Source organism: Drosophila melanogaster, chromosome X, assembly GCF_000001215.4.
Source record: "Drosophila melanogaster chromosome X".
Lineage (NCBI taxonomy): Eukaryota > Metazoa > Arthropoda > Insecta > Diptera > Drosophilidae > Drosophila > Drosophila melanogaster.
In genome coordinates, this window is record NC_004354.4 from 6294356 (window position 1) to 6308594 (window position 14239).

Below are 14239 nucleotides of genomic sequence, written 5' to 3' on the forward strand. Positions count from 1 at the left end.
AGCAGTCCCAGTTGAAATGTGAGCGAGGTAAAACCAAAGGACTACTTGATAGTCAGAAAAGTTCTACATGTTTTCAAAGAAATGGAACATTAATTGTATGGCAACAAGATTAAGGAATTCCAATGACTCACACCACTAACAAGCAAAAGAGCACTGCATATGTGGTTTACAATTAAATAAGCAACGTTTTATTATATGTAATGTAATGTAATGTATGAATATTAACCAGTGGATCTATGGATCTAAAGCTAGTAACACTCGTTCTGCACGGATCGCTCCAGGGCGAAGGTGTACTCCTCGGCCAGCTCGTCCACGGACAATTGGCGCGTTAGTAGCGCCAATATGCTGTCCACCTGCATTTGGGTGCTGGTGTAGCGATCCTTGTTGGCCAATCCGGGTGCCAGCTCGAATGGAATGTCCTGCAAGTAATTGACGGGTCCTTGGGCTCCGGGCTGCTTCACTTGATCGCTGCGCGGTCCTGGCATCGGCGGATAGGGCAGATAGCCCGCTGGCGGCATAGGTGGATACATGGAGCCGGCTGGAACACCCGGATGAGGAGCATCCGGTACTGGTTTGCGCTCTATGAACACGAAATCATCGACACTGGTGCCTGGACGGGTTGCCTCCGCCGGTCCCTGGATGGGCTGGTCATCCGTGGGCGTTTCCGCGGGCTTGCGTTTGCCAAATATCGAAAACATTGCACTATTTTGTTCTATTGTTTGGTAAAATCAACTGGCAAATTGCGTCGTCCGCCAGCTGTGATGCTCTTTTAGCGGGCGTTGGTCCAAAACAGCGAGTGCTAGCTAGTGGTGTGCCCAAAAGATGTAAACATATAGGTGTCTATAGTGAGGTCTGAGCGAAATATGAGAATTTTGGGTATTTAATTTTTAACTATTTGTTTGCTTGGGTATTTTTCGGTTACGAATGTGTATACCCAATATAAACTTTATTAATTGCAAGTAGTTAGATTTGGAGTGAAATGCAGTCTGCACTGAATTTCCGTTAATCGCCTATCGGTGGGCGCGCAGTGTGGCCATTCGCTCGTCGGATGCGCAGGGCTGGACAACCGACACTGCGCCCGCCTCCGTCGCCAAGTGAAGTCGCTCCGAGATTGATTGTGTACACCGGATAAGAGGAGCGAGCGAAAAAGATGTCAAAATTGGACCAGGACCCGAACGCCTCACTGAGCATCATGGAGGTGAGTGTGCCGCCGGGACGCCATTCAGAGCTTCAGTGTGTCCACTGCCCGGAGCTCCAATTCCAATCGGCGGTGGCTACTCTAGAGCTGCCACATTAACGCATTCACAACTGTCTCCATTTCCCACATTTAACATAACTTTACTACTTCGCGCAGCAAATCAAGCAGCTCATCCGCCCGCCGCCCAACGAGGACGAGAAGATGATGCAGCGGTCCACCAACACGAAGCATCCGTACTACAGGCGCCCGGGCAGGGGCCACAACCACGACTATTGTGACGCCTGCGAGGAGGGCGGCAATCTGCTGTGCTGCGATCGATGCCCCTCCAGCTTCCACCTGCAATGCCAGTGAGTATATACACGCGCATATAGCTGCTCATTTTGAGTGCTGATTTCGTGCTTTCGCCACAGTGATCCACCGTTGAGCGAGGAGGACATACCCAGTGGCCAGTGGCTGTGCCACAGCTGTCGCATGAGCAAGCTCTCCCAGCCGCCGGCCTCCTCATCCAAGGCCAGTTCCGTGGAGCGTGTGCCTTCGGCGGGCAGTGGCTCACGGGCGAATACTCCATCGTCTGGCGATCTGGAGTCCATACCGCTGAAGATCCGCAACCTGCGCAAACGCAGCAACAGCGAACGCAATAGCACCGAGAAGCTGCTGGCCAAAATGCCGATGTCCATACAGCGCGCCCTCGATCCGAACAAGAAGCCAACGCCGCTGGACGATGTCATCAGGGCGGCCACCATGATGAATCCGCAGCAATTCTCGCTGCCGCCGGAGCTCGAGCTGCACACCCAGTTCCCGGGCAATGGCAAGGTGCAACCCGTACAGCAGACGCATCCGCCGAGCGGAAATGGCGGTAATCGCAGATGCGCCGGCAATCAGCGACGCAACTCCAAGCCGTTTGAGCTGGATGCCCAGGGACTGGTGCCGCTGCCCGCCAAAACCTGTTTCTACTGCACGCGCTCCTGCAAACGGGCGCCGCTCATCTCCTGCGACTACTGTCCGCTCTACTTTCACCAGGATTGCCTGGATCCGCCACTGACGGCACTGCCAGCTGGATTGTGGATGTGCCCCAATCATGCCGAGAATTTTATCGTAAGTCAGCCAACGCACATGGAGGTCTGCTTGGGTTCTAATGAGGATGTCTGTTCACAGGATGCCAATATGACCAATAGCATTTCGGCCACGGAGCGGGTGCGTCTCTGGAATCGCTTCCACCAGCCACTTGACCATGAAAATGTCAAGCTTGAGTTCTTCCGGCGTGTCAACACGCGCAATCCGCCCTTTCGCACCAAGAGAAATCTGCGTGCTCGCGCCCACATCGAGGTGCCAGCCATTGTGCGCTACCACTACGATCATCCGCCGCCGCTGTTGCCCTCCATGCGCCAAACGTTGCGCTACGATCGGGTAAAGCGGCGCAATAACCTGCCCACCGAAGTCGAGGAGATATCCCGTGAGTCGGTCACCGAATCGCTGCTCAAGGATCTGGAGGCCTTGCGCACGGCTCACGCCAAATTCCGTGAGATTCAGAGGGAATTCGGAACCTTGGAGACGGCCATAGATGGCGATAGCGACAGCGATCCCAGTCCTGAAGAGAAAAGGACCGAGACGAACACTCCCGCCGATAAAGTGAATGGCGAAGTGGATACGGAGAATCCCAATACAGAATCGAATGCGCAGGCCAGCGAACAGCCGTCGGTTGTCAAGGTGGAGTCCAAGACCAGCCTAGAGGTGGAGGCTAGCTTCGAGGAGGACGAGGAGGACAGCAAGAAATCAACGGGTATTATCGATGCAGACCTCTTACACCTGGACGTCGATATAATCAAGAAGCTGGCGCACCAGCGTCTGCAGCAGCTGGTCGAAGAGCATCCGGAGATTGTGACACAGTACAAGAATCGCACGGCCGCTCGTCGCCTGCGTCAACTGGCGTCAGTCGATGGCACACATGTGGCTGGCGAAACTGCTGCCCTGCAAGGCCAACTGGCGCCGGAGGATATGAACCGTTTCTCGCTGCTCTTCACCAGCGAAACGTCCTCAATTCTGGCGCAAAAGAATGGCAATGCCGCCGACGAAGATCCCGCAACGGCCCTGCATCCGGCACTGGCCACAGCGGCGGCCATTGCAGCAGCAGATGCCGCTGCCGAAAGCTATGCGCCGCGTGCCCGTAGCGACACGGAGAAGGCATACGAGCTGGCATCGCGCCTGGAGCTCAAGCTGCTGCAGTGCAAAGTGCAGGCGCGTGCGGTGATAACGCCACTGGGCGACATGCTCGAGGATAGCCGCTGGTTCAGTTCGCTGGGGCTGGACCATTCGATTTTCATGCGCTACCGCACGCTGTACATTGGCTACGGTGGACACTATTCGCCATCGACGACGCTGGCGCAAACGGAGACCGTGGACCTGTCGGCCATTGGTTACTGTTGTCGCATTTCACCGCAGCACGCCATCATCTTCTACGACGAATTCTCCAAGTCGTACGAGCTGATCAATTACTCAGAGTTTGGCACCGAGGTGAATGGACAGCTGTATGCCTGCGACGTGACCGAAAGGATGACAACGCACGCCGGCAAGCCGATGCGACCTGACGATGCGGAGCTGAAGAAGCGCGTCGATGAGATGCTGGACAAGCGTCGGAACATTAATCGCCAGTTCGAGACGAAGAAAATCGACAAAGAACGGTAGCTATAGTTTATTTGCCCAACTTACCCAATGATGATGATAACCACTTGTTGATTTAATCTCCCCGCAGATTGGCGCCCATTGTTAAGCCCGCCTGCCGCTGCATGAACGCCGGACCAGTGCCCATGGTGGATGGCGCCTGGGAGGGATCGGCGGTGCTGGCTCACGGCAGCCTGCTGCGATTCGGTTGCCTGTCGTTTGTGTTTGTCGTGCCGTCGGTGGATCTGCTGCAGGCGCAGGCGCGCAGCAAGCGTTCGTAGAACCAGTACCCAGACTCCATCAGCAGAAGCAGCAGCCTTTAGTTTAAGCATTAAGACACAGAAACATATACGCGCTCAACCGCAGCCAACTCCAGTGGAGCAGCACCAATCTCAGTGGGGCAGCTAGCAGCCAGGCATAGGGTTAGGGTTAGCAGATACCAGTTCAACTTCATCGCATCAATCATCGCAATGCAAAGCCTCGGCAGTACTTTTAAATCACACAATCCTCCAATCCCATCCAGCATTAAGGGTATATATTTGCCTTATGACCAGTGCAATAAATACGGAGTACAAACCACGGATGTGCACGGCTGCAGGCTGATCCATGCCAGTGGGCAGTGGATCTCTGGTATCAAACGCCGTATTTATTGAATTAACCATTACGTTCATAAATCGCATAAACCCGCATCGCATACTTTACTTTTATTGTAAAAACAGATGTATAAATTGCTAAAACGAAATAAACTTGTAAGATCAGAGATTTTTTCACATGCAAATGGATCGATGGAGCCACCAATTAGCAGTAAGCCCCGCCCAATAAGTGCACATGACTTTTAGTTTCTTTTGAAATGAATGTGTTTACTTTATAACCAGATCAAATCCAACTGGTTAAGGCATTATAGAGAACGAGAAGAGTATACACAATAGGTGCCAGGCGGCGGGACGCCTTGACTTTGTGGAGTACACGAAACGTCGGATAAGTACATTCGGTATGGCTAATATGCAAAAAATATATATGTATATATTTGTAATTGTAAAGATCTAAGACTACGCATGCACCGCGTCCAGGTGCCGGCTGCCATCCTAGAGTGCGGCCGCAGGACCCGGCTGAGCCTGTGCCTGTGACGGGTTGGTGTGCTGCATCTGCTCCTGGACGCCAGCCTTGGCCGCCGAGCGCGTGGCTCGCGATCTCTCCCATTCCGCTTTGTGCTTGCGCTTAGTGTGATGGTACATATTCGACTTGGAGCGGAATTCCGTGGGACAGAAGGCGCAGGTGTGCAGCTTGACGCCCGTGTGCGTGGCAAAGTGCTCCTGCCGCAGAAGAATTCATTATCATTAGTGGTATCCATGCAGCTGCGGATAACTGAAACAATGCAAGGCAGTGCAGTACTCACCTCCAAATATCGCTTCATCTTGAAGCTTTTGCCGCACACATCGCATGCGTACTTGGGCTTGCTCAGGCAGCGATGATTCTGGCCAGGAAGCTCACCGCAATTGGGACAAATGATCGAAACGGGTGCCGCATGGATGACAGCCTGCAGCGGAGCCGCCGGTCGTTTATCCGTCTCTGAAGGCGGGTGGTTGCTGTAAGAGATTCGTTAGTAAGCTTGCTGCTTGCTGCTTGCTGCTGGAGTATCCAATCGACTTACCCATAGGGATGCGCCATCATTGTCCCAGTTGTCGTTGTCGTCGTTGTTGTGGCACTGCTCGTTCCTACGGCCGCCGCTGCAGCCGCCGTTGCCGACATGACAGCAAAGAGTTGTTCCTGATGTTGCTGTTGCAAAAGGCTCGCACACAGACGCTGCTGCAGGCTATCCGGTTGTCCTGGCGGATTGCCCGTTAGCGAAGCGGCTGCCACGACAGCAGCGGCTACCGCATTATAATTGGCCAGTATGAGCTCGTTCTCCTTGAGCCTTTTCTGCGGCGAATCCTCGTCGCTAACATCGCTGCCCTCCGTGTGCTGGACCTTTTTGGGCGAGTGCGTCTTTCGGCGACTGGATCGATTGCGTGAGCCCCGACTACCGGATGGCGGTGTCTTGGTTATGGTGAGGTTCATGGCCTCGCTGGGTTGACTCTTGATTACCGACAGCGGCAGCTGTTGGACAGTTGGTGGCGATGGTAAAGGAGCTGCTGCGAGATTGGTGGTGGGTGTGGCAGACGAAGCAGGAGTAGCAGTAGCAGCGGGATTTACTGTGTTTCCAGGAGAAGCAGAAGATGCAGGAGCGGAAGCAAGAGCAGGAGCAGGAGCAGGGACAGGAACTAAAACTGCTGGAGCGGTCTCCTCCGGCGTCGTGTGATTCTGATTCGACTTGGCCGCATCCCGCTCTTCGCGAGCCTTTAGCCACTGCGTGGTGTGCTTGCTCTTCACATGGGTGTACATATTCGAACGGCAGCGGAAGGCCATTTCGCAGTAGGGACACGCAATGGGTCGGTCGCCGGTGTGGGTGGCTATGTGCTCCTCCAGGTAGCGGCGCATCTTAAATGACTTCTCGCAGAACATGCAGGGAAACTTATTCGCCGTTGTGGGAGTCACCACTTTGGGCTCCTCCGCCGGCTCCAGTAGCAATTGCGGTTGCGCATCCAACTGCGTTTCGCTGCCATCCTCCGACCAGTTGACATCACAATCGATAGCCAAAAACTGGCTGCACAGCGTCGTCTGCTTTAGCTCCACCAGCTTCCAGAAGTTGTGGAAGCTCTCCAGTTGCGAGCAGCACTCGGTGCAGATGCAGGTGGAGATGGCGTCGTCGCGGGAGAGCTGCGGCAGATGAGCGGTAGCATTAGGGCGAGGCGGTGGGCTAAATAATCATCAGCGAATACTCACGCAGAGGTACAAGTGAATCGAGATCAGTTGGACCAGGTAGCTCTCTGGCATCGCCTTGCCGTCGTCCTCGTCATCCGGTGCGGGCGCACTGGCTCCGCCGGCGCCGTCGAACAGTAGCACCGCGCTCTGCTCGTCGAGCGCGTTCAGACACAGGCGACAGATCATTTTATTCCGCTTTAAAATATACAATTTTTTTACTTTATTCCATTGGTTTGTGTTCTTCACACGGGCACGGTCACACTTTCACCTAGCGATGGCATTTCGTCCCAATTCAACGCCTATCGATGTGCCAATCGTTACGTGACGTTGGCGCAGGTCGTACTTAACGTTACGTCACGTAACGGAAAAGCGTTAATTCAAATTGCACTTATTTTTGAATTTAAACTTGCTTTATAAAGTTAAATTTCTGTACTTTATATAATAACTTAAAACTTATTGCACTTGAGATTAAGAAAAAATATTAAACTTAGTGGAATATATTGCGTTAGAAAGTATTATTTAGTCAACTGAGTGGTAAATGAAGACTCATGATTGATGTTCCAGGATGCATGAAGAAATATTTGATTGAAGTGGCTCTCAACTAGTGTGTTGCAATTATGCTAAGTTGCGAAGCCAGCAAAACCCTATTTTTCGACCGATCGCCGGTTGCACAATGTCCAATGATTTCTTTTTTTTTTGCGATGAGTGGAGTGTTTGAAGCTTTTGGCGCTTTGCTTTTAGCCTTATCTGAAAAAAAGCATGTATCATTCTTTGCTTTGCAACGAAATGCAACCGATTTGCATGACTTGATGATGCTGCGACCGCAATTAGCAGGCAGTGCTAAAATTCTAACTAATTGATTTGCAAAATGATGCAAACAAAGTTGGCAAACAGCAAGTGCATTATTGCTAAATGCACTTTGCCGTGATTGGCACTCTGGCCAATCGGAATTTTTAATATTCATACACTAAAAACGATTAGTTTTGGGAACAAAGTGCATGTATTTAGTTCAATATAAGGCTGAATATATTTCTCTCAGTGCACCACCCTGCAGCTAAGGTCGCCGCAAAGCGCCAAGAATGTAGCTTACCATTCACATGACCATAATTTCTAACTCCACGCTTGTGAATCTCACATCGTACGTTGACCATTTTAAATTGTCAGTTAGCACTTTTTTGTTGTTGTTGTACCAAACCTCTGACTTGGGCATTGTTTTAAAGCATTTTATGGGTCGGTTAAGTTCCATTTTCAAGGGCAGTCAGCTGTTTTCAAGACACATAAATGTGAACTTGTGCGTGTTTTTGCTGCGTTTGCTTTCGGCTTAATAAGTTTACAGCTGCATTTAATTGGTACAGTCATGCTTCCGTAATTTGAAACCTGATTAAAGTTACTTTTTACTTGAAAATTTGGCTTAACACACATACTTTGTTGTGTCCACGCGGCGTATGATTAATTTTGGGTTGTAACCTCAAGGGCTAAAAGTGAATTCTAAATATCTACCTATACCTATAATAAACTGCTTGGTTGTTAGTACATTTTTATACGCCACTTAAATTCAGTTACTGTATTTACAAAGGCATACATGTCGTATGCGTAATATTCTAGAATCTTCAGTTTTGGTGTCAAAATGTAAAATATTAAATTTTTTTAAGTTTTCAATTTTACTAATGCTTTTAATGTATGTAATGCAGTGAATATGTTATTTTTGAGTTTTAAGCATATGTTTTACTGTGGCACTCGCATAGTAATACATTCGAGCTTAGTGCGATGTTCTTCGTGCCATCAAGAAAAACGTACCCATATTCGCTTTCGCTTCATTTATATATATGTATATATATATTTTTTTTTTTGGTTTTCTGTTGACAGTTTTGTTTTAATTCATGTTCATGCTTTGCGGTCGCCGCCTCAGAGTGGTCGGTTGTAAATAGTTTGGCTTTTGGGCATGGGCTTGGGTTCGGACTGGGTTTAACTTGCGAAACACGTCCGAAAGAGTCGCAGCCAAGCCAGTTCAGTTGGCCAGTTCGTCCGGGAGCAGAGCAGCATAACAAGTGGAGCGCGACTTTGCCTTGCCGAAAATTGTTTGCCAATGTCGCGATAAAGCTAAAAGCCAAACAAAAACAAAGGCAAAACTGAAGAAAAAACGAGTGTAAAAAACCGTGGAAATAATGCCGCCAAACATGGCAATGGCCCAGGTTCGAGCGATGGAAAGCCGGAAAAACCGCACAGCACCCACGCAGTACGCACACGCAAAAAAAAAAGCATAGAAAAAGAAGGTAACAACACACCTGCCGGTTTTCGACCTTTTGACGCAGTAAAGTCAATCATGGAAATTGCCCAATAGCGACTGAATGTGGAGTTATTCAGCGACGACAGCCAAATATGTAAATGATTTAAAAAATGGAAAAGAAAATAATGTGCATGCAATGCTTAATATTCATAACTTGGAATAGTTGAAAACAAGCCGATGGATATTCTAAAATATGCAAAACCTCGTTATTCCGATTGTTTTTTTTTTCAGTGCAGCTAAATTAGCATGTGTGTTAAAAACAAAACTAAATTAATGAAAGCCAATCTAGATCATCGATTTGACTGCTGACTCAAAGATAAATCCAATCCAAAGAAAGTAAAAACACGAAATTTTAAGCATGTGTGGTTTATTTTGATAAAAATGCAAAGTTTTTTGATTAATATACAAGAAGACATGAACATGCAGGATATTTCCTCGCACAAATTCCTTGGAAAGCGAGATGGCAACTCTAAAAGGCAACTGATCGCACGTTGCACGTTGCCAGACTTAACCCCTTGGTGCTCAGACCCCCCCACCCCACCTCCCACCCCTTTTCACTGCTATCCAAGCACTTATTATTTGCGATGCCGACAGAGACAGCGACGTCGGCAGCGGCAGCGGCAGTGTTCCAGTGGCAGAGCGAGTCGACGAAAAGCCAAAAAAAATGTTCCAATCAGTTGCAGTCGCGAATTAGCGTCGCACAGACGCGGTGTCTCGCTCAAGTGTTCCTTGCTCGCTCCATCTGCTGTCTCGCTCCCTCGCGGAAGTCCGATAGTTTCGATAGCTCGTCCCTGTTTGGCACAACGGTAAACGTATCGAAATGGTCCACCTAAATGAGAAAGCGGAGGATCAGCTGATGACCACAAGGATTTCGGATTTGCAGGATTGGCTGCAGGCGCAGCCACAGTTGCCGCAAAATATATGTTCGTATTGCCAAGTGGGTCAGATCGCATATTCCCATACGAAAGGCACCGCCAGAAACTGCGATCGTTTCGAATATCGAATGGAAATATTAACGACAAAGGCTTTTTATTGTTTTTTTTTTTGCCATATGAAGTAATATTACACTTCTGTAGTAAATATATATAAAAAAATATTTTCTTTTTCGTTATAAGTGCCAAAGTACAAAATACATACATTTAGGCATATTACAAGTTCTCAAGGATAATATCTTTTCTCCTAAGATTTCGAAATGATCGTAATTGGTTGTGAATTAATTTCTTACTGTGATTTCTTACTGTGTGATTATCGTTGGCCTGGCCAACTTTGTGTGTGGGTCAATTGCCTGAGTGATGGGAACCGCAGGCAGTTGCATAACCATCTCACCGCATCGCAGTGACTTATGAATGCACCTGTACTCCGAACACGCCTCTACTCACCTGAATCCCTATTCCCCGTCCTCCTTCTCCACCGCAGCCCGATTGCTTCTGCGCCGCTTTCTGCACACGACGCGGGGTGATCTATCCGCCGCCCAGCGACTCTTGGAACTGAATTACGGACTGCGTAACAAACATGCACACATCTTCATCGATCGCGATCCGTTGGATGCCAGTTCCCAGCAGCTACTGCAAGTCGCGTAAGTACAAAGATATAGGTCGTACGATCAGTTAGGATCCAGATAATCGCCATAGGACCATCCAAGCCAGACCATCAGCACAATCGAAATAGGAATAGAAAACTTGCAAGTTTTAAACTACGAAATAATTCCGAATATTAATATAAACAATATACACAAACTTACGATTCACTTATGCATTTGAGTAAAGCAATTGTTTATGTGCTCAAGTTAATGGCCAAATCAGGTTAAGAAAAATCTACCACTTGGGCTAATAAATTTCAGACCAAAACCTGTTTAATACGTTGATAAGATTACCAAAAATAAAAGATTACCTCTTAATTTGCAAGCAAAAGCTAGTTTTTATATTTTCGCCCTCTTAAACCAAACTTACAATGTACTAAAAACCATCGCAAAATCTATAAAAAAAATAAGTACCGTCGGAAAAGCCATAAAATCAACTTATTGCCAGATAAACGCTTCAATAGAGACATTAAACGCTGATGGACTCTTTGATTTTAGTGGCTGACTGACTGTTCGGTCAACTTTTAATTAGCTGAGATTCCTGTGAAATTGGAAATAATATTTGAATTTTTTTCGATTTATACAGTTAGCTGTAATGATATTAGCTTAGATCTTGCAAGCCCTGTGAGTACAGAGACATGCAATATTGACTTGGCGCTTGTTTCTTGTTTTGCGCTCAGTGTACACAGAGTGCATTGGCCTGCAATAGCTGGCAACCGGTTTGGTTCGGATGGTTCGGACAATATAAAGGGGTTAGCCAGAATTATGTTAACATGCCATTTTCCCTGGCATTTTCGCTTGCAGAGATCTGGTGCCGTTGCCCGGCTTGACCCCGGAGAACAACAAGCTGCTCTTTTACCGCCTCATCGACTTCGATGCGGACAAGGTATAGTAGTTAAAGCATCTGAAGCATCACACATTCATTATCCACTGTGAATACTCTGACTATTTTCTCATGCGGAATATATGTATATCTTTTTGGACAGTTCAACTTTACGGCTGCCATCAAGGTCTTTTTCATGGTGGCCGACTGTCGATTTGCGACGGAGAACGAGGAGCGTTTGTCGGACGGCGAGATACCAGTTTTCGACATGGCTGGCTATACGCTGCGCCACCTGACCAAAACCGCACTGGGCGCCCTGCGTGTCTACATGAAGTTCGTCCAGGAGGCACATCCCGTACGGCTCAAGGAGATCCACGTGCTCAACTGCCCGTCGTATGTGGACAAGGTGATGGCCGTGGTCAAGCCGTTCATCAAGGGAGAGGTGTTCAAGCTAATCCATTTCCATTTGCCAAATGCGGACACTCCATATCGGCACTTCCCGCGATCCATGTTGCCGGAGGAATACGGCGGGGAGGCGGGCAAGATGTCCGACCTGAAGCTCCAGTGGATGCAGTTGCTCAAGGAGCAGAGGTAAGTCTGCTAAGTAGGTGTCTGCAAAGTGCATTTAATATGGTATTTTCCATTTATGAGGGATACTCATCTAGTTCATTCTTTTTCAGGGATTATCTGATGGATACGGAAAACTGGCAAATAAACAAAATCAAAAAGAATGGCCAACGAAAGTCAAGTGATTCCGGAGTCACAGAAGGTCTACGTTCCCTCGAAATTGATTAGTCGCCGTGCGCACAACTGTACCTTAATTTTTTGAGCCTTCAGCGATTTTTACATATCTTAAACTTTTTACCCTTCAAGTGTACTGCAAGTGTTATCCAATTGTGGTCAAGACACTTTGGCCAAATTGTGGTGAATGTGAAAATCGGATTAGGCTCGTCTATCTATTGTATTTTTGCTTTGTTCCCGTTTGTTTTCCCAGCTGGGCTTGGGTCTATGTAAATATATATATATTATATTATATTCTTAACATTTTACAAATATTTTTAAACTTCACGATGCGGCGCGTATCGGATTTGGTCATTCAATTTGTATGGTATATATGTATGTATGCACTTATATGGCATTATGACGCGCACAGAATTTCCATTTTTAATGCAACAGCATAACTCCAATCACTGCCGGTGCATTTCGATGCCTGTGACTGATGCAATTAACTCGCTACAAAAAGGGGCGGCCAGCGAAGGGGAAAATGTGGCTGGCATGCACTGGAAAAAGTTATTCTAGTTCCCATCGTGCAACATACTGAGAGCATTCATCCTTCATCAGTTGGATAGGTAACAGTGGCTCTACTTTTTAGCAGTGCATCAAACTGCCCTAAAAATCGTGCTGTATATGTGTGTGTGTGTGCGTGTTTGTCTGTATATGAACGATGTGAGTGGGTGGTGTGCATGTGTGGGTGTGTTGGTGTGCAGGAAGTGGAAGTGGCAGTGGCAGTAGAAGTGGAGCAACAACAGCAATGGCCATGCCACAACAGTGTGGCACGGCAAGTGGAGGCCGAAGGACCCTTGAGGCATAATGCGCATATCGTTCGGTTGGCCAACCTGGCCACTGGGTCGTCCACATCGACAATGTCCAGTCTACAGTCGGCAATCCGCAATCCGCAATCCGCAATCCGTACTCCCACAACTCGCAATTCGCAATCGCCCAGTGACACTTTGAACATGTCTGCGAGTCGTGCAGTTGACACATTTTAAGTGTGGCTCGGTTGAAAGTGTGCTTACAACCTATTCTCCATCATCTCCACATTGCCGTCCATATTGCTGTCCGTTCCCGTGACATATTAGTTTAAATGTCGGCTTACACACGGCAAAAATGCAATAATAATTCATAAAATATACCATAAAAAACATGGAACCATAGGAAAGGATTATCTATAGTATCAAAAGACATCATTGAGCAATTTCGATCGGAATAGTGTAGAGATTGGTTCAATAGCATATTTTTCTCGCTGTGCCTCTGTTTATATGCAAACACTCTGGCCTCTTCGCTCCGTTTTCTCCCGATTTAACGCCACTTAACGCTGCGACTCATCCATCAGTGCGATGCGTGCCACTCCCATTTGCATTGGAGATGGGGGCGGTGGTGGATTACGTTTTTACCCAAAACTAGATGCGCACTGCATGCGATTGCATGTATGGTAATCGAATTATGTGGCAACTCTTCCATTTTGGGGGGGCATGGTGGCATCAGATGGGTGGCTAGTCTCTGCGGAGGAGGATGCTTGCACACATGCACAATGGAAGTGGTTCGGCTGGTGTGAATCCCCTTTTTCCTGTGCGGAAGCAATTGGTGCCGTGCAGTTACCCTTCATGTCGGGTTATTCAATTGTTTTCATCAAATTCTTTATCTAAGAAAGTGGAGCAATGATGGCTCAAATACAACGATATATTTTAAATCCTTTAGCGATGCCGTTTAAATACATTGCACTTCAAATTCAATAGAAAGAATTAGTAGACCGCACTCGTCATCCGGCTGAAAGGACCAAGAGCACCCTACATCTATCTGACTCGAGGGCCAGCAGTCAGCCCTTCAATTGCATTATGACTGCCAACACAATTAGGGCGTTGGGGGCGATAGCTTGTCTGTCTGGCTTGAAAGTGGGTACCGGGTAGTTGGCATGATGAATTATATATATTTGCACATGATGGGCGTAAAAGAAAATCTGAGTGGGGTTTTGCCCTGGGATGGCCCATCAAAGGCGGAGAGAGTCGAGAGTCCCTGCCAGTCTTGACGCCCAAATTGATCAATTTTGCATTTTGCCACAACAATCGCAGCTGTAAAAGTAAAAACAAGAGGGGGTGGGCGGCCAATTGAGTG

At 48.0% G+C, this 14239-nt stretch overlaps 4 protein-coding genes across 5 annotated transcripts; 2 read left to right on the plus strand and 2 right to left on the minus strand.

Annotated features, from left to right (window-relative positions):
* Nucleotides 1-161: 161 nt before the first annotated feature.
* Nucleotides 162-990, minus strand: CG15891 (uncharacterized protein). Of its 2 annotated transcripts, none has more exons than NM_001298010.1 (1): nt 162-990. In NM_001298010.1, exon 1 carries the CDS (start codon nt 696-698, stop codon nt 249-251), a length of 450 nt encoding a protein of 149 aa, NP_001284939.1. In that variant the 5' UTR covers nt 699-990; the 3' UTR covers nt 162-248. The 2 variants fall into 2 exon arrangements, with proteins under 2 accessions (NP_001284939.1, NP_727085.2); NM_167069.2 differs by having other exon boundaries at nt 162-760.
* Nucleotides 991-1033: 43 nt separating this feature from the next.
* Nucleotides 1034-4615, plus strand: CG3815 (uncharacterized protein). Its single transcript, NM_132083.4, has 5 exons — nt 1034-1198; nt 1355-1545; nt 1609-2293; nt 2354-3876; nt 3948-4615. The coding sequence occupies exons 1-5, from the start codon at nt 1151-1153 to the stop codon at nt 4135-4137; spliced, it is 2637 nt and encodes an 878-aa protein (NP_572311.1). The 5' UTR covers nt 1034-1150; the 3' UTR covers nt 4138-4615.
* Nucleotides 4616-4698: 83 nt separating this feature from the next.
* CG12219 (uncharacterized protein) lies at nt 4699-6930 on the minus strand. Its single transcript, NM_132084.3, has 4 exons — nt 6680-6930; nt 5508-6613; nt 5253-5442; nt 4699-5169 (listed from the first exon to the last, which is right to left on the minus strand). The coding sequence occupies exons 1-4, from the start codon at nt 6842-6844 to the stop codon at nt 4942-4944; spliced, it is 1689 nt and encodes a 562-aa protein (NP_572312.1). The 5' UTR covers nt 6845-6930; the 3' UTR covers nt 4699-4941.
* A 2689-nt stretch (nt 6931-9619) lies between these two features.
* On the plus strand, nt 9620-12390 carry CG3823 (uncharacterized protein). The gene is made up of 5 exons (NM_132085.2): nt 9620-9868; nt 10362-10521; nt 11329-11410; nt 11511-11938; nt 12028-12390. Exons 1-5 carry the CDS (start codon nt 9766-9768, stop codon nt 12140-12142), a joined length of 888 nt encoding a protein of 295 aa, NP_572313.1. The 5' UTR covers nt 9620-9765; the 3' UTR covers nt 12143-12390.
* The last annotated feature ends 1849 nt before the right edge of the window (nt 12391-14239 follow it).